The following is a 25,025-nucleotide window of genomic DNA, read 5'->3' on the forward strand; positions in this document are numbered from 1 at the left end:
CCTCACCGATAAATTGCAGGAGCCCGCAAGCCGAATAAATTATTATTAAATTTTCAATGAAATGTGTAGCAGATCTGCAATGGAAGAGAGATGAAAATGCATAATATGATAAATAATAGAAAAATCGGTTCAATAAAGATTCTGCATTGATTGTGGCAGAGACAATAAAACTGAGTTGCATGCTTAGTAGGCTAATTAGTCGGTTTTGTGCATTGCGCATTGTGCAACTAAATATCTCGAATCGCGCTACAGCGGATAAGGCGTTAAATAATAATAATAAAAAAAATATTAATAATAAAATAAAACGGAGTAATAAATTTTTTCAAAATAAATGTTAAAATCAAATAAAGAACAAATGTAAAGGATATTTGTGTTTAGTGTCAAGAGCAATCAGAATTGCAAGTGCAACGCGCAAAACGTACCAAATATCGGACAAAATGTCACGTACGCTTGACTTTAGTTTTATTGTGCCACTGTGCCTATTTCTTGGATTATGGCAAATGCAAATACAAATGGTGCATATGGAAATACTGACACGTCGATCTGGTGCTAAGCGCAGTGTGAATTTCATCAAATCCAATTATAATGAGCACAAAGTTGAAGCGGACAGCATAACGGAGCCAGCCGATATCGTCAATACAGACTTTATGGATAAAATTAGTTGGAATTGTGCTAACAATGGTAAATGCATTAACAACTTAACGAATAGCCTGTGGAAATCCTACAGACGTGGGGAAACCATTAATTTTGGATTATTCGATGTCGTTAAGCTGCCATATAATGCGAAAGCGACGCACAATTTCAATCTCACAGAAAGTGGGCGTAGCATGTCAAAAGTAATGGATTTCATTAATGGCAATGCTGTACGTATACCAATCGGACCTATGGTTTTCAGTATACAGCGTTCGATGGAAGACTCTAATTACTTAGAAGTTGCTTTGCTGAAAAAATCCAAAACACAAGGTATGACAATGTTAAAATTATAATTCGGTATGCTTCTAAGGAAGAGAAATAATATTTTACACATAATGTGACTGACTTGAGGATAACTAGGATACTAATAAAAATTGAATCAATTATTTTTAGTGAGTTTTACTTCATTGCTTTGCTGTCTTCTTATGAAAAGCTACAAATACCACAAATATTAAATAAATGTTTTCATTTAGCTCCAAAATAAATTTCAATTTCCTTTCATATTTGTTATGAATAAATCAAAAATATCATACCAAGCACATGAGCATATAATATAGCGCATTTAAGGATACAAAACATAAAGTTTAAGGCCATTCCAGTAAACGATTTCCTTCATACAAAATACTTACGAATTACATTGCGTAGGAATTTGCCAGAAATATTTTTGGCACATTAAATTTGTTTTATGTGACATGTGCGGCTATTTAGCAGGATAATTTACCACTTGGCAGCATATGTCATGTGACATTTTTTTATCTTATCTGCCATATCTACCATAAAGTGTTTGAATCCTCGTATAATGTACCTAAAATACATTTCAACATATATAAATTACTACTGCGCTTATGCTTTGAAGCAATTTTGTTTCAATTCAATGTTACATTTGATGAAATATTCTATTTAAGTGATATATCATCAATCAATTGTAGGATGAATATAAATTCATTGCATTATATTAAATATTCTCGTCAGTTTTCATTCAGGGATGCCTTTTAAGGAAACTTTAAATAATTCTAATTAAATCCGCTTTTAATTGACTAATTGAATCATACTAAAAATAAATCTTCTCTAATATGTAGCCTTTGAGTAGATGTACGATTAGTTTAGTATTTTGCATTTCATACTCTTTTACTCACTAATTGATTTGCTTCCAATTATTTGCTATAAGTTTCGATTAGAGACTGAATGAGATACAAAGCACTTAGATTTCATATTTTAGGTATAATTTTATTGAAGGCATTACCAATAATGTTTCTAAGAAAAATTTAATTTATACTAACTGATTTTGATTGATTGAGAAACTGTCAATATGTTTTAATTTAATGTACAAAAATGTTGTATTTTTCATAAATTAAATTGTTTCTTCAGTATACAAAGTATCCAGAATTAATTAATAAAACAAACAAAAAATTAACAATCAATCAAAATTTTACTTTGTCGCTATTGAAGCTGGTCTCATTGAGTCCAACTCATACAGTTTTCTCATTGCAGGAAATTTTATTTTATGACGCCAATAGCCTCGAAAGGCTTTCCTTGAAGTGATAATTTAAGCTTCGAAGATATATAGAATGAGTACGGTGCTTGGCGAAACAGATTTGTTAATATATCTTACCAACAACCCTTGCAAAATGTAATCAATTCTGCATACCTTTTACCTAAAGTGTATAGGTATACATAGGTACACATACTTGATCCATATCATCTGCTTCCCAAATGTATCTTTTAGTTACATTTATCTAATTATAAATTCCGTGTACTTTGTGCACTGAATGTATTTATTCTAAAATAATACACATAACAAGCCCAGATCATATGTATATGGTCATATAAAAAAGTAGAAAATCCCAAAGGTCTTTTAGTCTTTGGGTAATCATTTTATATGACTTCTTTCAGATTTTTTATACCTTCTAACTGACATTTAAAGTATCAAATACCAACAGGATTTTGAAATATTTTCTAATTGATTGGGTCTTCAAATATTTAAAAAATCATCTGCAAGCATTAGGAAAATAGATTATTCCGAAATTTTCTAATATAATTCTATGAAATTAAAATCCGTAGTTATCCGTAAAATATGTATCAGTTCTTTAATAATTTACAAAATATTAATGTTTTATACATAATGCATTATAATATTAACCATTAAGTTATCGTGTTAATTTCTTGAGAAGTGTTGATCCTACGAAAATTCTTTTTTGGCACACTATAATATGCTCATAAATTATATTACATTGCGATGAGAGTAGCTATTAGCTTATTATATTACCCGCTTACAATTACTTAAAAATATAGTATTTGTTTGAGTTTCGATCGCATTTCGCTATCTGTCACACGCGCTATACTGCAGGCCTCTTTTAAATAAGGAGGTATTACGATCATTTTGGACTCCCTCACCTGTTTGCATTAAAATTATTGAACGGAGGAGAAAAAAATTGCTCATTTGCTCTATTAATCTGCGATGCTCGCCAAAAAGCGTTTTTTAAAAGCCGATGAATCTATCCATCAATCCTTCATTCTTAATGTATTCTTTAAATCTATTCTCCGCTTCGTTGAAGCGGCATAATTTGTTTCCTGTTCAGTAAAAATACTTAATTATAAATAAAATTACTAGCCAGTAAATTTTCCAAATAAATATGTCAATTCCTTTGTGAACTTAAGTCTAGTGTAAAACAAGTTACCAATGGCGTCAATTTAATTATCTAGAGTAGATTTTTTGACCAATTTGTCCACCTCGCTTCACCTTGCATATCATTTACTTCAGTGAGAATGTTTTCGTAATTGTATTTTTTATATATTTATCTAAAGAATATTAGAATTTTGATCATTTGTTTTTCTATAGAGTATCAAAATCACATTTATTGCAAGACCAATTTCTTTTACTGAGTGATAAAACCATCAAAAACTAAGCAATCGATCCAACTTTATTCAATAAATTTACTCAACGAAACTAATAGCATTTTGAGGCTTCGATATAAAAATTAAATTATATTCTAATTTTGATTTCAGTGAAGCAATGAATTTTATATAATTTAAGTTCAATGGAACTTTAAAGCTTTTATCAAGTATTTAGTTCCAAACATATTCACTTATTAACTCGCTTTCAAGTATTTTTCTCTGGAATTTAATAAACTTATAAGATAACTGAACATCTACAAAATGAAACACGAATTTTTGACAATTTCAGATCTATTCCATTGCTGGTAAAGCCTTTAAAACAGATAGTTAGTTTCCGTAAGGAGGACTAGAACTTATGAAAAAAATGTATTTTTAAAGATTTTAGTTAAATCAGGGAAAATGATACTCAGAGAGATTAAGCCACATAATAACATTAATAATAAAACTTAGTATTTAAGATTTTGGTGAATAGTTCTTTGGTAAAAGAATATATTGGTTCACTTTTATAACAATATTAGAATCTACTTTATTCCTCACACTTAAATCCCAACAAAAACCAAGCAAGATTGGAATTATTTTGACTAACATTGTGTGACTACAGTGGTTTAATCAACTAATAATCCCAACGTTGCTTGATTGGATGCAATGCAGTCTTTAATTTATATTATTAAGCATGAAATTGTCAGATCTAAAATATACGCCAAGAATTTGAAATATTTTAGGTAATTCTTTACTCTACACTACATATGCTATAAGATATATACGTCATATATGAAACACATCGTATGCTATTAAACCCTATCGTAATCTCAAGAATTAAATAATAAATTAAAAAATATTTTATATACGCATAATTAAATATTAGGGCGTGCACGTGGAGATAATAAAAATGGGGATGATGGGTTAGAGTTGCGTGGTGAAACTGGACATGGTGGTGGCCGCGGCAGACGTCGACGACATGATAAAAAGCAACTCCAAATGTTAATACCAATGTATCTAGCAGCAACTACTTTTGGTTGGACTTTAGTAGCTGCGAAAGCAGTTGGCTTACTCACACTGAAAGCGTTAATCGTATCCAAATTAGCATTCATTGTCGCTGCTCTGGTTATTATAAAGAAGTTAATGGACAGCGCATCAGAGAAGTAAGTTCCAGAACAATAATAAAGATAAAATACAAAGCAAAAAGTAGTAAAATTTACAAAACAAGTAATAATACTTAATTAAAAAATATAGAAATAAAAAAACTTTGTCTTTCATAATAGAATGCTGTACCAATTTCCGGAACATCCACCTTACATGATGCCCTATAGCATGGAGTACCCTATGCATTCCATGGGTGGTGCTGAAATTGCAGCAGATGGCATGTATCCTGCCGCGTTGCAGTTGGCAGCTGCCGCTGCACCGCTACCTCATCACACAGGGCATTCAGGTTTAGAAAATCTTGCTGCTGAAAGTAATTTGCATCACAATGTTGCTGATGTACACAACAACACACAAGTGCTCGCTGCATTAAATGCAGCCGGTCTGGGACCGAAAATTAAGCGCGAGGATTCTTGGATGGCGAAAAGTAAGTCTAAATTTCTTTCCCATTTATTGTTATAGAATTTTTTAGTACGAAATCACTGTGTAGGTGGAGACTTGCCATTGCAATTACTCTTACAAGCACAAGAGAAGCATAATGGCATGCTAAATAACGTAGCTAGGACACGTCTTAAATCGCTGTATAAAAATTTTAATTTTGTGAAGCCTCTTGTTTATGCAGCTGCTGAAACTGCTGTTGAAAATAGCTTAAGGAACGATTATATGGATGAAGCCAGAAAATTCATATAAAAACAGCAAAAAATATTTCTTATATTTTAAGTATATTTAGGTAATATTGAAGTTTAGCGACATTTTTGCAGAACTTTTCCAAAACAATTGTCAGGACTTTACTCTGTGATTGTATTTTCATTATTTTTATGCAGATGTCTTCATGTTATCAATAAACTTGTTTTAGTTTAAACTTATTAAATAATATAATGCTACCAATGAAGCATTAGTATTTAACTGAAATATATTAATAATGTCCACTTTATAGTTAGTCATATTTATATACATATATATATACCCTCATCTATGCTATAACTGTTCCTTATTCCTGCTATAAATAACTTTACATTCTTCTTATATGTATACATAACCATATATTTTGATAGATTTTACATACAGAATCATTATTCTCGAGAACATGTGACACATTCTAATGCGGTATTATCAATTTTCTTACCTATTAAAAATGTATTGGAATAGCACGTAATCTTATAAATTCACTTATAAGAAAATAAATTTTGCATATGGAATTGCAATTCACTTAGACCATTTTAGTCTCATTTAGATGAAGTTTATATGAAAGCCAGCATCATATAATCATATAACATTCTTAACGAAACTTAAAAGATTGTTCATAGTGAGATCTTCCTACATTAACTAAATTGAACTGACAATTCGGAAGTACAAGGGCTTCCGATTTCACATAATACAGTAGAGAATAAAACAAATCGTCAAGATCATATAATCGAGCTAAGCCTAATCCCGATCGTTACATTTCTGCTGCAGTAACTCCACAGTTTCGTGCGCTGTACATGATGTTGGACTTGTTATTAAAATAAAAATTATAGCAAACTAATACTATTTAATAAGAGAATTAATGTCATTGATTTTGAATCTATAGCGCTTTTTTACATTTTTGAAATAAGACAAGCCACCACCCACCAGCAAAATATACTGACAATAAATCAAATGTCAGATCTCAAAATAATTACTGCTACAAACTATATTGGCAACTTAGAAGTCCAATATCTTAAAAAAAAATCTTTTTGTTCTTTCTCAACATCATCTATTTGCATTTCAAATACTTTAAGTCAGTTACACACAACGAATTGGTGATTAATAGGTTTGAACTTTATTTTCAGTAGATATTTCAGATAGTAATAGATATCTTAAATGCATTTAACGTCCGTTTTATGATCAGTTAATGGATATTTAAAAGTTAGCTCATTAGTATTTGTCATCAAATTGATTACTACTTGTGTATTCACATTAGTTGGCATACTGCTTGATGATGATGAGTTGTGTTATTTTTTTTTTTCAAAATAGTTAAAGTAACTAGTATTCTGTGATGGACTGACCGGGGTGTGGCGTCAGGGTGCAATGAAATCGTATTCTGCATGATCTCGAAATTTATTTTACATTAAGGAGGTCTTCAGCTATTAATACTAAACTCTTTTTTGACAAACATAAACAAATGTTCTCGGAATATTATTAACTAATAATTATTTATGTCATTCATTTTATATATTGTTAAATGTGTAGACTGGTTACAGGAACGGGTCGGCAAATATTTTTTGCCTTGAGGTGAGTTGTAAGAATATGTCTTGTAAAAAGTCTAGATAGACAAAAATTAGCTGGTTCCCAATAAATTAAAGTTATTTCACAGATCTGTCATCCTTTAATGTAAATACTCTTACAATCTAGCAAAAAAATTCTTCTGTGAAAGTTTGTTTCTTCTGTTTGTGAAACTAGGAAATTGTGAAGAAAATGCTTGTTTGTTTCTATTTTTCAAAAATTTTTATAACCTCTTCAGTTTCTGTGCTTAGTTTACCATTCAAAAGTTAACAGAGAACTACAACAAGCCTTGCAGTGTTCACGCGGTTCCTGTGAAGGAGTTCAATCTAGCTTTGTTAATAACTAGGTGTTATTAATAACACCAGAAGGAAGTAGATGTCTTTGTCTTAACAATTAATTTAAAAAAAATAGACTAGTATACTAATCCAGTGTTAACATCATAAGAGTATACTAATGATATAAATAACAATAAATAAATCTAAGTATCACATTTATAGTATCCGTTCGACACATCCTTTGGACATATAATGCCCTCTGACAGTTCTGAATGTTATACGTCTTGCCCTAAGGTCCCTATAATACTGCAATACCATTACTTAATGTTGGACTGACAATGGTTGTATACATCTAATATAAAATACCAAATAAAAATAATATTTAATAAAAGATATTGATATTAGTAACAATAATGAGCAAGGAAGAAGAAATATAACGACTTTAATAGATCTTTTATAACTGTATCGTTGATCGAACAGAAGAAAAACTGAAATAAAAGTTAACAGTAATGATGAGTGCACTCAACGCATTCAAGGCATAAATGGTCCAGATTCAAACCCAGCCCATTCCAGAAGAATATAAGCATAATATTTCATAGAGTTTGTTTTGTAGTTGCAATGACGATTTTAAGAGGATATTTCGGAATTATTTAAAACCTTCTATTTAATATTTTTTTATTCAAAAAATAGTTACTTATATTCCTTTTTAAGCGTATATTTAAGTGTAATAGTTAGTGCTGAATGATATTTGTAGCAGTAACAATTATAAAAACATAATGGACTTCTTTTAGTGAATTCGTATATATATTAAATATTTTTGTTCATCTATATTTTCATTTTAGCGAGCTCGGCAAGGCATCCTTTGATGTACAATTACCTGCAACCTCAAAATCCTTACTACGTAACGCAGTAATCGACTGCTTAACACATTTAAGTGGTGCACGTAGAAGACAAAGAAATATATAAAATCTTTTAGTTTTTAAAATAAAATAAGAATTAATATAAATAAAATAGAAAAAATTAAAATTGAAAAACAACAAAAATAAAAATAAACACAAAAACAAAAATTAAATTAAATAATTAAAAAAATTTTTAAAAAAGTTAATAACTATAACACACACATTTTTTTAATTAGAAATTAAATTAAATTGATTTTAAGCTGCAAATAGCAAAAAGTGCTTTAAAAAATAAAAAAAAATTATAAATTTAAGTTTAAGTTTAATTTTTAATTAGCATAAAGACAGACTCAATTTTAGCAATAGTTCATGCATTCAATATATTTAATTTATTTTGTAATTAATTATACATACATAAATTTAAGTATTATTATAATAAATATGTATTATATAAATAAATAATTATATATAAAAGTTTTAAAAATTCTTTAAAAATATTCAACTTAATTTTATTTAAAAAAAAATCAATAAAAGCGTTGAAGCAGTAAAAATTAAGGCAAATATAATTTAAAAGTAGACACAAAACACCAGGAAAATATGACAGCATATGCGTTATAATGATACCCTACCATTTTTTGAAAAAAGTTTATTAAAAAAATAAGACACCACAAAAGTGAGTTAAAGTGTAGTAAAAGTTTAAAAATATTAAATTTATAATAAATAAATAAATAAATGCATTTCAACCAAAAAACACCAAAAATAAAACTAATTGAAAGAGAAGCGTAAATTCTTTTGTTCGTTTATAAATATTTGCTCTGATCTCTTATCAGAATCTATATAAAATTATTTTTTCATATTTACTTTAAATATAATTACAGTCTCAACAGTCCGATTGTCAATGAATTTTTGTACTTAGTGTGTTTGTTTACTTAGTGTCAAGTCAATAACTTAAGTCATGTTTATATTGCTTAAAGTACTGTGAAAGTCACTTCATAACATATATAGTACTTAACCCGTCTATGTAAATGCTAACAATGACTTTATAAATACTATAACTACTATATTCTTTAATATTATGTTGGTTTTTGTGCCGTAAAAGCCATTTCATGTGCGTCTTGTTCACTTAATTGTGCTGGCATGTCAGCCATACCTTCCAGAAAACCATCTAACGCACGCGCCCAACCTGAATTGTAGCTATCATGATGTGGTATTTCTACTACATGCTTCTTCTGTGACATAAGCTTTTTCAGTGCTATGATAACAGATAAGAGTAACGCAATCTTAGATACAATTAATGCTTTGCCAGCTAATAAAAATAATCCTTTTAGTATAAGGGCACCAATAACACCGGCCTTAGTCGTCATCACCAACAGCAGTGGTATTATATGTCTAAGCCTACCACGTCCTTCCTCCATTGCTACGTTTGGACTAATTGAAACACCCAAATTAAGATTTCCTTTTGGTTCTGTTGTTACCACAAAATCGGCATTATCTGTAAATTTGTAACGCAATGTGCGCGAACGTATAAATTTCCATATTTTATTTGCCACGAGTAGACCAAGAGTTTCATCATCTGAATTAATGGAACGTGCCAATAATAAATCATCCTCTGGATCATCTGCAATTTCTTCCATATGCCTGTGCAAATAATAGTTATAAGAAAAAAATGTTGATTAGTTCAATGCAGTTGAATTCCTTTAAAGTTTTGGGATTCTGTAGATAGGAATGTCTTTGTTTTTATCGCAATAAGAAAATAATATTGTAATGCATAGTGCACCTGTTTTCTGTAACTCTGATGTAGTCATTGATATCGATGGTGGACTTTTTAAATATTCGATTCATGTACACATTCAATTTCAGCATTAAGCAAGAGTTGTTATCCCTTTGGTTACATTTCATCTTCAGTTTTCGCATAAACCCCTCCTCCAGTTGATTGCGATTCACTACGGGAATCTATAATTAAAGACACAGTGTGTGGAATAAACTTTAGTGAAGTAATTTTAAAACAATGCTTTGTTAGTACATTTAAATATGAAAAACATTTTAATTATTATACACATGTACATCCTTTGGTAGAAATATAACCCAAATATTTTTAACAAACTAAATAAGACTAATATTGTTTTGTGGAATAAGTAAAGAATATACCAATAAGAATCTCATCACTCTCAACACTCTCCTTGTCAATTTTCACAAACTGAATGTTTAAGGTTTTTGGAAAGGAACTTCATCCTTAAAATTTAAAATAATTTAATCTTTAAAACTTAAATTCGTTTCATATCATACATTTCCTGCAAAATGTTGTAAAGCTTACACACATGTGTGACTTTATAAATTAATTTTGTTACAAATCTCTTTTAAGGAACAAGAAACAAGTTACTAAATGGATTACGTTTTCTACCGTAAAATTTGAGGTTCAAGTCACCATGACATTGTGCCATGCAAAAACTTTCATTTCATTAAAAAATATATTTAAAACCGAGCATACACAGCTTAGGGCACGAGTACAAACATCGTTTGATAAGGTTGCCGTATTGTCGTTTCTAGATGTGTAAATTCTTTATGGGAGAACTAAATAAAAATGATTTTGGTAAAAAATCAAATCATTTTCTGCATGATTGATATTTTGTTTGCCTAGAAATATTGCACCAATAGAACATTGAATGTATTTCAAAGTTAAGGAATTCAATCCATCCAAGTCCCATTGTATGTTGCTTTAAAATATCTGAATAACAAAAATATATAATTTTTTTTCAAATAACTTTATTTGAAATTTAATAAGAAGTTTGATATTTTTTCCAACACGTAATAATAAATTTAATTCTATTTATTCCTGATAATTTTACACAAGTTATTTATAACAACCAATAAAGTTACTGAACACTTAGTGATCTTAAGTATTAGTGTGATAAAAGTCTTTATGCTCAGAAAAGAGAAAACTAAGCTAATATTAAAAACTCTTCATATCAATGTTCCTCAACGTAGATCACATATGTCCTACTGGTTGCTAATATTATGAAGGAAAATTTCGGGATAAACTTAACATAAGTATCTCATAACATTAAATTTATTATTAAAAGTTTAGACGTGAAATCGCCCAACAGCCGGTACTGCGGCCAGAAAAGTCCTATTGTACCAATTTCACTATTGATCACACAAAGCCCCTTAAAGCTTTGTGAATAAAGTCCAGAACTAATTCTAGGGAAGAATTGATAATCTGTTCTGGTGACAGAAATTCTATATGAAAGAAATTTCTTCTGTGCGTTTTTAAAGCTGGACATTCGCAAAGAATATGCATGGTAGTTTCTTCATCTTCGAGGCATAATCTACATTCCCAATTAGTAGATAATTGTAGTTTATGTAGGTGATATTTCAGACCATAGTAATCTATAATAACACAACCTTAAATTACATTTTGAGAATTCAAGGATGCTTTTCTAGGAGTACGGCGCTATCAGTGCTTTGCTTTGTCTAAAACCAGGGAAATCTTCCTAGTACTCCAGCCGCATATGATTTTCCCTTTCCTTGATAATTTGTTTTGTACTGGCCCAGTTTATCCCACAAAAGGATTGAGGACCTGTAAAAGCAGTTTTTGATGCAGATCTGGCTAACTTATCAGCTTATTCATTTCATAAAACTACCCTGTGATCCGAAACCCAGTAAAGGCTAACCTTATTCCGAGCTACAAGTAGCTGTAGGAGCTCATAACACTCAAGGACCTGTTGTGACTTGACAGCCTATGAGAACAGAGCTTTAAGAGTCATCTTAACTTAGCATAAGTATAATATATTAACAGTTTGGAACTAAAAAGATAATAGGTAACATAGCTATCTATTTATTACCAATGTTTTAGGAAAATTTTTGAAATACCTCAGCTGTGTTATTTTGTACAGAAATGGTTGAGAAACTGATTTAAATATTTAACACATGAATCTTATTATTATTGAGCATCATTACATCTTATTGTTGTTGTTACGCGTCGTCAAAAAGCTCAACATGCCGGTAAGGTACAGCAAAGTACCGTGGAAAAGGGTTCCTAAATGTGAAGAATGAGGATTAAAGCTTAAATTTGGATTAGGATAATAAAGTAAAAAGAATGAATGTATGGAAAAAAGTGGGCCAGGAGGAATAAAGACTGTAACCAGTTCGTGCTGCTGTAAACAGCCTTCCTTCTTTTAAAGAGATAACAACTAGAATAGTATTGGCGACCTAATTGCTATCAGTGCTATCTTTAAAATCTTAGATACACATTTCACTTATTAAAATTTTATTAAATGAACCTTTTTACAAATGCCACATATTTATAGATTTAATTGTAGGTAAAGATTCTAGTACTAAAGTGATTTTTATTGACTTTGAATATATTGTAACTATATCGGATATATTACATTATATTACATTACTTCACATTTTGGTAAAGTAATATAATTGTTATGTTCATGGAAATTATTTTGATGTGCGTTGGGTGATATGTAACTATTTATCTGTAATAATAATGCTGTCTCTATCATTAATATACTGATACTATTGAAAAAAATATTGCGAAAATTCAAAAAATATAAACTATCTACGAACAAATATTTATTTATAAGATAGTTAGAAAATCCCTTTCCAATGAATCATATAGGAACTCATAATGCTATTATAAAACTTCTTTATACTACAAAAAAAAGGACATGGCAAGATTATTTTGTATAATAGGTCAGAGGAATAAAAATGAAACTGTATCCATCAGAGAAATTTCAAATAAGGTACCTAGAATATGGGTTGATCCTTAAACTATTTAAAAGAACTATAGTTTAAATTGTATTATTAGTATATGATTAATATTAAGAAGATTAAGTATTAAGTATATGATATCATTGTCTATTTCTCTTCATTTTCTCTTCTTTTTCGTATAATTTGTTTCGTTTTTGGTGCAAAAAAGATTTAATTTTTCGACTTTTGTGAAAGGGTTTTAAAAAGATGGGTTATGTGTTACTTTTAACAAGGTATATGTATATATACTTATGTTGAGCAATTTTCGAACACTAATTCAAAACGCACTTACAGAACTCACGAATTAAATTAATGAACATAGTAAGGATCTAATAGTTGATTAATTAACTGACCTTTATCTATTCAACACATATCGAAAGAATTATTATATCAAACTATTTACGATTTTAATTCTTAAAAAATAATGTTTCTTTATTTCTCTAGTATTATTTATTTCTTATAAGAGTTGATTATACTTTCTTGATTTCAAAACATTGTAATTTTTTTTTTTTGTAATGTTCAACTTCGTCAACTGTTTTTCGTTTGTGCATTTCTTTAACGCTTACTAAAGCTAATTTTCGGAACTGATTTAAATTTGTTTATTGCTAAAACATTCACAAGAGACCTATTTTGTATATTGCCATTATTCTATAAACAAAATAATTTTTGGATTAAGAAAATAAGGGAAAGAATGTGCGAACATAAAAGTCAAATACGCCCTTGGGTCAGTTGGTTAAGGAGCGCTGACTCTGAGCGCTTCAAATTTGGCAGGCTACAAATTCGATTGCTGGTACTTGTAGTCTCAAAAAAATTATTTACAAATAATTAAATACAAGAACTATTTCCAAGACCACTGATGATGAGTATTTGGCAATACTAGTAACAGCTGTATGGTCAGCCAAAAATTCAATTAATTAAAATAATATAAAAAAGAATTTTGTTGTTGTAGTTCACCATTTTTCGAAAACCTCTTTATTAGTTTAATACTTTAATTACTTTTAATAATTAAATTAAGAACTTTTAAATTAATCATTAATTAATTTAAATTATTAATATATTGGGAAATTAATAAAAAAATGTGTTTGTAATAAATCAATTGATAATTATAAATTAATTTAATGATATTATTTTATTAATTTAACATTGAAAAAAAAATTTTTTTCGTGTCCATTTTCAAATCAAAAATTATTCAGACTACATAAGAAACTTAATTAGACAAATTTCTGTCGAATACATACAACGATATTTAGGATTTCAAAGAAGTTCAACTAAGGATTAAATTTAAGATTTAATTAAAACTTAATTCAAACATATTCTTTAAATATGCGAAATATTTAATAATTAAAATTATTTTAGAACGATTACTTGATTATTATTAACTTTCTTAAATATAATAAAACAGTATTCGATCATTACGTTGTTTAATCACTCAAATTGTCCTCTTATACTTTGATTAATTTGAATAGAAATATTCGAATATTCGAACATGTTTAAGCTACTCATAGATATTAAAGTTAATCCAGCAACATTTCTGTTTTATGTCATTTTCGATTTATCCTATACTAATATATATAGCAACAAATGGTCCAACCCTGTATAGTGTTTGAACATTTTCGAATAACTCGATGTGCTTAAAAGGAAGGTTCAAATTTAAGCATTTTCAAATATCAAAATGGCCGAATATTCAATCAGTTGGAATTATATATAAAGCTCTAATTAAAATATTTATCTTAATATTAAGATTCTCGGGCGTCTACACTGTATAGAGTTTGACAAGATTTCTATGTTCGAATACAAAGTCGAATTCCTAAATGTTAACTGCGAACAAAAATTTGTATGGATTAGTAAAACAATAAAAGTACAAAAAACATGCCAGGTCTAGCCAGTAAACACTCAGATTTAATAACAATACAAATTAAGCAGTTAGTATAAAATATATATTATTTAATGCCTTCAAAACTATCGATTATAGACATAGTAAGCTATTTTCGTCGGTCTATTCTTTATAACACTTTAAAAGTTTGTTAGTTCTATTGAATTTATTATTTAAGTTATTAATTAAACTCAAATATAAATTAATTTAAAATTATCACACTAGGAATATAATATTATAAACACCAAAATAAACAACTAATTTTTTCATTTGAATCATTAATCGCATTTATTCGATTTAATCTACACCATAAGGAAGTAACTCCTTTCGATTAATTAAAGAATTAAATTCACTTAATTAAAAAATTATTTCAATGATTCTGAAAATTTCAATTCATTGATTTTTGTACGAATAATGAAATGAATTAATTTTACACAAAATTAAATTATCCTTGATTTCATAATTTTCGGATCATTGAAGTCCTTTGTTTTATATATTTTATTGAATTAAGAAAATATTTATTTTATTTACCGAATTTTCGTTGGAACTGATTGTGGGCGTTGCATTGGCAGCCAGAATAATCGTAAAAAGTATGACACAAAGATATATAAACGTTTTCATTTTGATTTCAATTGTAATAATTATTAAATTTTATATATTAATAATTATATTTGGTTATGCTTGTATTTAATGTGTAAAATTTTACAATTTATATAGAAATCTAATTAACGAAACACGCACTTTTATTATTTCTTAAAGCAATAAATGGTAAATTTTTAAACAAATGTTTATTTTTTCACAAATTTTGTTAATTTCCAAAATGAATTTTGTATCCTTCGAAGTATTTTGGGTTATATCCTTTCTCTAGGTCACTTTAATGCTGACAGCAAACGTGAACATCGTCGCTATGTTAGAAAACCTAATGCGAATTTTCCGCTTGTGATTAAGAATTTATATGAGGCAAGCGAGACAAATGCAACGGCCGCCACTAGTAAAAACTAGGAATTCAGCCTATGAAGCTGAACTTGACTTCGCCGAACACACAAACTGGCTTAGTGGCTTCGAGAGTTCCATTTACTTACAATTGAATGCCAAAATAAAGCGAATAAAAAGCATTTAATGCACAAGTACACAATCAAAGCAAACGAGCTCAGTTGTCGGCGTATCGACTTAGTGTTGTTGATTTTCTGGTACCAGGAGCAACATTGCAGCTACAGAACTGGCAACATTGAGCCAGCAACAGTAGACCAAATGTGTTAAGAGTTTGTTTTGGCTTTTAACTGTTTTCGTTACATGTGAAAGCAAGCCAAACCAGAACGAAATGTGGCAGACGAAGAATTTGACCAAGTTGAGATAATATCTATGCGTTTGGCCTTAAAGTCGAAATAGGCAACGGAAAGTGAATCAAGAATCTAGCAACCGCATTTTTTTTTTGAAAGCCTCCGATGGGGAATATAATTTGCGTAGGAGCTTTTCCTTCTGTGTTTACAGTAGTCGATGGGAAAACCTCTTAAAATCATTATCAATCGTCATGTTTTGCAATTAATTTATTACTTCTTCATATCAGAGTTTATTGGTAATTTACACAAGATGATGACTTTTATATTTATTCTATATTTCAAAATGGTTATACATTTGAAGACACACATTTGTCATCTATTTTTATAATTTATATTATATAATATATAATTATATAATATATATGTTACATTTAAATATAATAAATAAATAATTAAATTAAATATAATTTAAATATAATATGACCGTGTGTGAGTTCGAGTAAATTGGGATAAAGTAAGTTAAAATTTTCTAGGGATTTTTTGCACTGCACTTAAGTAAATATTTATTTATTTATTGCACTTATTTATTATTTTTGGTTAAAAGTTCTTAAATTTATTTATTAAACATTTTATAAAATATTCACAATGGTAACACCTATTTTACTCGATTCCAAATTCTGGTAAATATCAACATTCGCTGCCATACTGACATGATTTACTATTTTCCTCAATTTATCTATATATATATTTTTCTTTGTGGTGAGGACGTAAAATGCTTTACGCATCATCAGACCAACCGTCGTGGGAATGGTATGCTCGATTCCCTAACATTAATATGTAGTATACAGTCTAAAACACCCCCTCTTCGGCGAAACTTATTCCACTCAGAACCACTTTCGCTTACTTCGAGGAGGATCGCTTTTATGTTGGTATTTCAAGCCGTGTTCTTGCGATTTTCAACCTGCATCCAGACCTCCACTTTATCACCGCATTTTCTTGCTGTCTGCACTATTTATGAACCTAGTTTCCGGTTCTTCTTTCTAGGTCTAATTTCATTGCTTTGATGACTTAAATCACATATGACTCTATCATTCTCCAGCTTCTTGGTTTTACTCTCATTTCTTCCAAAATATTTTCAGGATTATTGGTCAAATCTGGGCTATTATATCTAATATATATTAGATTATTATCTCTAATATATATTAGAGATAATTCATTACTCAAAACTAGAAATAATTTCTTCTTCGACCATTATATATGAAAAAAAAATTTTTGTTCCACTATTAGAACTTTGTTTAACCAGTATTAACACAGCATTATTGCTAAATATAAATGAAAATACCAAATATTGGACACAGGGAAAGATGTGTTTTATCTTAGCATATAGATTATTTAGTATTAATATTTCAGAAAAAAATTGTTAAAATTGATAACTAATGATTTTGGACTATTTTCTTTTCTTCATTTGTTGGTAAGTAAAATATTTAACGTATCCTCTATGATGCATAAACCAGAGAGGACATTTGACTAAATCGTTTGTGAGGTAAAAATAAACCACAAATACGTAATTAATGTTTCTGTTTATGAAGTTTCATATTTTTATTTAAAATAATTATTTATAATTATGTTAGGTGTAAGGGTCATTATCCTTTGACTATGAATTAAATTAATTTAACCTCTTAATACGATTTTTCTTCCATTCGGTCTGCGTACGGCCACGTTTCGATTTTGGCGACGACGAACGTTTTTGGCGACATTATTACGACGACGCCGGCGATTACTTCTATTGTTACTAGTAGAACCACCACGACTAATTCTACGTACTGAATTGAATCTAAGATTACTCACTCGTACACGTCGTCTACTACCTGTCGATGGTGATGTTGAACTGGTAGGAGAAGATGAGGTTGATGGTGAAGATGATGTTGATGGACTTGTTGTAGAAGTGTTCGAATCGGTTGTTGTACTTGAATCCGTTGTTGTACTGGAGTCGGTTGTTGTGCTCGAATCGGTAGTAGTGCTTGAAACGGTTGTACTATTTGGATCAACTGTTGTAGTATCCTGTGCTTTAACAAATCCACACCCAATCAGTAGAATTGTTAGCAATAAAATATATGAATTCATGTTCTATATTATTAATTTTCACTAATCGTTTCGAAACGATAACTGTGACTTTTCATAATTTTGAAGCTGCTTTTATATGATTTATGCGTCTTGAAAATTATAAATAAATTTAATAAAAGTAATGAAATATTTACTTAATATTATTTAGTTAATATTTTATATATTCTTTTTTTAGATTAAACTATGCAGGGTAAAATTTATAACTAACTTTAACCTCAATGAGGCTCAAGCAAACTTATGATACATATACTAAGCAAATATAAATAGAGGCAATTTAAATGTTCTGTACTTTTCTGTTTAAAAATAAATTTTTTAATAAAATAAATAGTGACAATTCAATATTTTTACGTTATATATTATCATTCTATTAGTTCAACTTATAAGAGAAATAAGCTACTCTCCTTAAATCATATATTTTTTCATTTTTATTCCGGAAAATCGTATTTTCATCAACTTTATTAAAATTACAATGTTTCCATAAGATAATTTGAATTCCTAACCGTGCATCTGCACTGACTATACTTTTACAAAATTTTACCACACACTCTCTCTTTCACTTTAACATACAGATTTCTCTTAACAAAAAAAAATTTTAAATAATGCATATTTGTATTAGAACATAAAAATGTTGCCAAAATCTTGCCAGTGTAAACGCAATATATAGGCTTAAAATGAAACATTTCTCACGTTTTTGAGGAACATATTGGCAATGTTTAAGACACACTGTTTATCAATAAGCCAAATGGAATTGAAACACTGGAAGTCCCATCTATGACAATTTATTCTACTGTAAAAAGACTACCAAAAAATGTTTTCTAATATATTTTCCATTGATAAAATCCTGCATACGCCGCTGTGACATGGTTTTCCTTCTTACTAGGCGTCTACACTGTTTGAATGCAAATGTGTATTATTTTTGAACTTTATGTGAGAACACATCGTTTACGGCCATTAATGAGGATAATTTACCATACAAAATGCTTTCAAATAAATGAGTTCATTATAAATAAATTAACTGATTTATGGTGAAAAATTTCAAATGCAACCCTTAAAAACAAATTTCCCTTCGAGGGGAAATTTGTTACATTTAACATATGTAAATGTAAACAAACAAGCTATTTCATATGCTTATGCCAGCTTATGCCAATGGAAAAGATTTAAATCTTAATTTCATTAACTTAATTAGTTTTAACTGCACTGGAAACATGATACTAAGCTCGTATACATACGAATATGTGCTTTAAATACAATAGAATGAATATTATATTAACTGAATTTATATTAGCGTTACTACTTCCTGCTTTAAAAAAAAAATCAAGAAAGCTTGAGGTGGATTAAATCCTTTTTCCACTACAAGTAGTTCTTTAGGGGAGACGATGGGGTTGGCATCGTAGGCGAATGTAGTAAATAGGAATAATGAATTTGACTTGATTTTTGATTTCTTTACTTATATAGTAGTTATAGTTCCCAAAACTCATGTCTAATCCTTATCCACTTATACTTGCTACAGCCATGAAACTTTCTAAGATTATCAAAATTGTTTACAATTTATCTTATTTCTAAAATTTAAGCACTAATTAATTTTTTAGAATCAATTTTAGCCGACTTCTTTAACAATTTGGATTAGCTGTCTATATTTCTTTGACACTGCTATATAGTATTTAAGGGTCTTAAGTTCCATTCCATATGTTTTCAAAGCAACTATTGTAGTGTGTTTTCACTGCTGACTTAAGTAAGTTACTTGAGTAATTTTAAGATTTTGTCGTTTACATTGGCATAAGTTATTTATTGTATGTAGAACAGCCAGAAAGATCATTGAAAGTTTTAAGAGAGCTTCTGTTTGCTTGAAAAAATTTCACTAAAGAATACATCACACAAAAAGTTAAATATATATGTATTATATATACATTACATTTTCAATTAATAAAAACTAAGATTTCATTAAATACTAATTCCTGAATGCGTTTGTTTACAGTTCAACAGATTATGGAAACATACTTTTAGTGTTATCAATAAATCAATTATACCTCAAATATAAACTTATAATGTATATTTTTTTTTCATTAGCAAAATTCAAAATATGTAAGCCTTGGAATATTTCTTATTGAAAGTTCACTGACAAAAGAAATTAGTCTATTTACTTAGGTGTTTAGTTGACATCATACGTACTTTCCATATATAGTAAGATACCAAATACCAATATGAATATTATTTATTTTTTATAAATTTAACAATTTATTTATCTACATAAGATGATATAAAAATATTTATCATTCACTTATTTTTTATTTCACAATAATTTGTTATTAATATAAGTCGGAATATAACGTTAGTTATGACAGAAGTAACTATTTTACTTAATAGAAACTAGTATATTTGGTAGAGAGGTTTCGAAATCTAGTGAACTATAAAAAATTTTTTTTTTTATATTATTATAATGATCTAAATTTTTGACTGGCCGAAATAACTGAATGGTCGTCCAAAAATTCAAATAATTAAATAATATAAAAAAATAAATTTTTAATGTTAATTTTTTTGCCGAAAGTGACGCATCTTATGACAAAAAGAAAAAAAGTTAAAATATAAAAAATTTAATACATTGAATAGGTCTAAATGTCTAAGACTTTTTATAAAGTTAGAAAAAACCATCACGTTTTTCGACAAGTGGTCAGGGCTAATTGTGACAAATTACTTATAGACAAACACGATTAGAAGCGATGATTGATTCTAATTTGACAGGTGCGAGTTCTAAGCCTGACACTTGCAGTCCATACAAATTATATATGAGCTATAAACTAATTCAAAAATTCAAATATTTTGTAAGATCAGTGGCGATGAGCACTTACCAATACTCAAAACAGCTTTGAGTACAACAAAAAATTTTTGTTGTTGTCTTATCTTTACTATTTCTCTACCAACCTCTACCAAAATAATTTATTTATGTTTATTTTAAATATTACTTTTACAATTACTAATTTGATATTTAATTGAGTGAATTTTTATTATACGAGGGCTTCTATATATATTTCTGGCCTAATAATGAAATTGCGAATATTTATCATCAAAAATTGTTTTATTGTTTTGCATTCTCTAGCCTGCTTTATACTGATTTATACATAGATCCATGATTCGTCACCTGTGACGATCTTATAAACGTCATTTGAAGCACTGCGAACGTATTTTTTCAACATTTCTTTGCACCAATCGACACGAGTCTTTCTTTGAGCGATTGTCAAATTGTGCAGGATCCAACGAGAACAAACCTTGTTGACGACCAGGTATTCATGCAATATCGAATGTATACTGGTGGGAGAAATGTGCAAGGATGCCTCTATCTCACGGTATGTCACATAGCGATCTTGCATTATCAGTTCACCACGGCATCAATGTTCTCTGGCACAACGGCCATTTTTAGACCACCTTCACGGAATTCGTCGTTGAACGAGCGTCGGCCACGATTGAATTTATTAAACTAGTTTTTTACAGTGCTATAAAATGGTGCTTTATCGCCAAACAAAGATTTAAGTTTATCAATGCACTCTTGTCGTGATAATTCACGTTGAAAGTTGTGAAAAATGATCGCACGAAAATGTTCACGTATTAATTCTAAATCCATTTTTTGGTCGAGATGAATTTTTCAAGTCTGTAAATAAAACAATTCACAATTAAATGACAACACGTTCTGAGTAATGTTATGCTAAAAAATGTCAACCTTTCCAATGGAAATGTCAGATTGCAACTGGCAACACTTAGTGTTGCTTAGGCTAGAAATATATATAGCCGCCCTCATAACGACTATCATAGCTTTGACTGACTACCTATTGGGTACAAAAAACGTTGTTAAACTCTTAAAATGTTTATAGCTTTAAAGAATATTTTTGATGAAAAGATGAAATGGTTGCATATAATTTGTAGAGATCTAACTTATCAGCATCATATCTTAATAATTTAAATTATTTTAAAGTAATAAAAATTCATTTGTACATAGGTATATTACAGTTTTTACGCATACATGGTATGAATTCCTAGACATTATGAAGTTTTATGACTTTCGTAATAATAAAATCTTGTATTCATTCACTAGTATTTTAGTCTTTCACTTTTTTTAAAGCTATGCTACATTTTCTTGTAATATTGTATCCTAAACTGGGTATGGAAATGCAATCATCAGTTAACCGCCATGAACACATCTCGGTACAGATACTCGTGGCAGACAACTTTCTTAGTTAGTAAAAACACATTAACAAGTAAATTATTTTAACACCACGGTTGGACTTTTATTGTTACTTGTGACTTAATTTTAGGTTCATTTAAGAGACTAAATTATTAGAATATAAATTTAAATGTTGGCTTACTTTTAATCTTCATTTATTTAATGAACTTCATATATTTGATGATTTTAATTTGTTTTATAAACTATGTTCATTTCATTTGCGCTTTGGATCGTGTAGCGATTTTATAAAATTGAAGCTAATAGGTTTGTTAAAAATCTACATGAAAAATAATGGCAAATATTTTTTTTTAATTTGATCTCGTTTGATCATGAAAACAACTCGACTGATTATAAAATAGAGAAGAATTTCAAGTCATCAACACTCTTTTACACTTAAAAAGAAGTAAACATGCAATATTCGCCTGCTGTGGTGCCTCGAAGTTGGCTAATAAAATCTTTCATATTTTTTGACTTGCCCGCAGAGTGTTTTCCAGATCGCAACTATTTAAACTGCAATCATGAAAAGATACACAAGTATCTGTTGCTCTTAAGATTTTTGTTTTTTTTTTTTATAAACTGCAAGGCAGCCTTTCACATGTTTCTGTGGTAACTTTCTACTGGAAAATGTGACAAAGTGACTTATTTGTGACAAACTAAAATGTGTCTTACGATTTGTTACTATTTTCGATCTACAAATTGTTTTAAAAATATTTTTTAAAATTAAGTTGAAGACAATTTAATTATTTCAAACATAAAATACTCAACTCAATTTTCTAATTTATTTAAATTATTTTAATTTATTCGATATGAAATTAACAATTTTATTTGTGTAATTTAATGTCTAAATGTACGGACCTATTCTGTGCACTTTATAAACTTGTCAAACATTCACACTTGTCAAAATTGACTGCTGTAAAGGTTTTGGTATTCTGAGACAAATAAAAAGCTGTTTTCCTTGTTAGTTGTCAATACTACAAATGCTGTTGACAACTATAAAAATATGCTCTTTTTAAGCATTTTTTATTTTTTGCATGCACGACAAATATTCTTTACTAAAATATACGCTCCTTACAAGCATATTTTTTATTGTTAATTGAATGCATGAAAAATGCTTTTGGCAACTTAAAATATGTGCTTTTTACAAGCATTTTTTATGAACAGTTACGAACAATTACGAACAGTTACGAACAATTACGAACAATTACGAACAGCTACGAACAATTACGAACAGTTTTCTATACAAAACACTTTACAGCATAGTCTGGTGAGAAGCACTAGGTACTTTAGCCTTGAAATTTGTCAAGATGTGTCCAGAATACCAAAAAGCTTTCTGCTTTATAAAAATCAAAAATTTTATTAAAGAATTTGACAAATCTGTCAAGTGCACAGAATAGGTCCGTAATTCTAATTAAATTTCATATTTAAACAAATTAGATTTGAAAAATATATATAATTTTTTTCGCCACTATATCTACATATTTATTAAATCAATGCTAAAGAGTCTGAAATAGCAAAGATTTGTTATTTGATTCAGCCTTTGCTGCTATTTAGGAGGATTTGTATAGTGTATGTTTCCAATATAGCTCTTAAAACCGAATTTGAATGTTTTCGAAACCTTCACTCTAATATAAATAAAAAACTTTGCAGATACTGCATTCATTGTTGTTTATGAGGAAATTCAACCTGCTGTATAAACCAGGTTGGTCATTCACTGTAAATGTAAAATAAATTTCAACGTGGTAGTCACTACTCAAGACCAGTACTCAAGACTACTTGCCACCTTAGACATCAGAAATGCCTTTAATAGTCTCAGATGGAAAGACGTCATACAGACGGTAGAAAATCGCTTCCAAGTACCCGTTTATATAAGGAGAGTAATCAGAAGCTACTTAACAAACCGACAATTAATTTATTCAACAAAAAATGGTTTAAAAACGGTACAAATAACGACTGAAACAGCGCAAGGATCAATCTTGGGACCTGAATTATGGAACATCACTAATGATAACATTTTGGAAATAGACATGCCTCAAGATACTTACTCAGATGATGCTTACTCAGATGATGTGGCAGCAATTATTTCCGGCCGTGATGCCCAATTAGTTCAAAGAAAACTCACACTAGTGATGCTAAGAGCTAGGCCACTCATAAAACGGAAATATTACTATAAACACGAAAGCATATAAATACAGAAATAAAAATGCGAGTAAATAATAATGTGCTGAGGACCCAAAAAACGATAAATTATCTTGGAATAAGATTAGATGGGAAACTTACGTTTTGGGCGCAAATAAAGTATGCAGTAGACTAAGCAAACTAAGGCTAACACGGGAGGACCCGTCGCGGAAAAACGGAAATTGTTAATGACAATAGTAAACGCAATTCTTTTATATGGTAGCGAAGTGTGGGCAGATGCACTAGATATCGAAACGCGCAGAAAAGAAATAATAGCGGTGCATAGAAGGGTGGCTCTACGTATCACATCAGCGTATCGCAGTTTTTGTAATAGCAGGTGTAACTTCAATTGATCTTCAAGCAAAGGAGCGCCAAAGAGTCTACAACAGGACAACAAATAGCGACTACACTCAACAAATGGCAAGAACAATAGCACGCAAGGAAGATGGACAGCTAGAT

At 29.3% G+C, this 25,025-nt stretch overlaps 3 protein-coding genes across 3 annotated transcripts; 1 reads left to right on the forward strand and 2 right to left on the reverse strand.

The window, feature by feature from the left end:
* Positions 1–437: 437 nt before the first annotated feature.
* On the forward strand, positions 438–8,160 carry LOC119676255. The gene is made up of 4 exons (XM_038087492.1): positions 438–963; positions 4,454–4,730; positions 4,851–5,155; positions 8,090–8,160. The coding sequence occupies exons 1-4, from the start codon at positions 438–440 to the stop codon at positions 8,158–8,160; spliced, it is 1,179 nt and encodes a 392-aa protein (XP_037943420.1).
* Positions 8,161–9,216: 1,056 nt separating this feature from the next.
* Positions 9,217–15,395, reverse strand: LOC119676256. Its single transcript, XM_038087493.1, has 3 exons — positions 15,306–15,395; positions 9,921–10,096; positions 9,217–9,781 (listed from the first exon to the last, which is right to left on the reverse strand). Exons 1-3 carry the CDS (start codon positions 15,393–15,395, stop codon positions 9,217–9,219), a joined length of 831 nt encoding a protein of 276 aa, XP_037943421.1.
* A 2,330-nt stretch (positions 15,396–17,725) lies between these two features.
* Positions 17,726–18,178, reverse strand: LOC119676257 (protein PRY2-like). Its single transcript, XM_038087494.1, has one exon. The coding sequence runs from the start codon at positions 18,176–18,178 to the stop codon at positions 17,726–17,728; it is 453 nt and encodes a 150-aa protein (XP_037943422.1).
* Positions 18,179–25,025: the final 6,847 nt, after the last annotated feature.

Source organism: Teleopsis dalmanni, chromosome 2, assembly GCF_002237135.1.
Source record: "Teleopsis dalmanni isolate 2A chromosome 2, ASM223713v2, whole genome shotgun sequence".
NCBI lineage: Eukaryota > Metazoa > Arthropoda > Insecta > Diptera > Diopsidae > Teleopsis > Teleopsis dalmanni.

Bases quoted from the DNA above. Each gene is read 5' to 3' on its own strand.
- LOC119676256 (XM_038087493.1), bottom strand. From the start codon at position 15,395: ATGAAAACGTTTATATATCTTTGTGTCATACTTTTTACGATTATTCTG. The intron at 10,097-15,305 runs GTAAATAAAATA...CTTTAATTATAG, and splicing joins TCAGTTCCAACGAAAATTCG to ATTCCCGTAGTGAATCGCAA. The intron at 9,782-9,920 runs GTGCACTATGCA...TTATTTGCACAG, and splicing joins ATCAGAGTTACAGAAAACAG to GCATATGGAAGAAATTGCAG.
- LOC119676257 (XM_038087494.1), bottom strand. From the start codon at position 18,178: ATGAATTCATATATTTTATTGCTAACAATTCTACTGATTGGGTGTGGA.
- LOC119676255 (XM_038087492.1), top strand. From the start codon at position 438: ATGTCACGTACGCTTGACTTTAGTTTTATTGTGCCACTGTGCCTATTT. The intron at 964-4,453 runs GTATGACAATGT...ATTAAATATTAG, and splicing joins GAAAAAATCCAAAACACAAG to GGCGTGCACGTGGAGATAAT. The intron at 4,731-4,850 runs GTAAGTTCCAGA...CTTTCATAATAG, and splicing joins ATGGACAGCGCATCAGAGAA to AATGCTGTACCAATTTCCGG.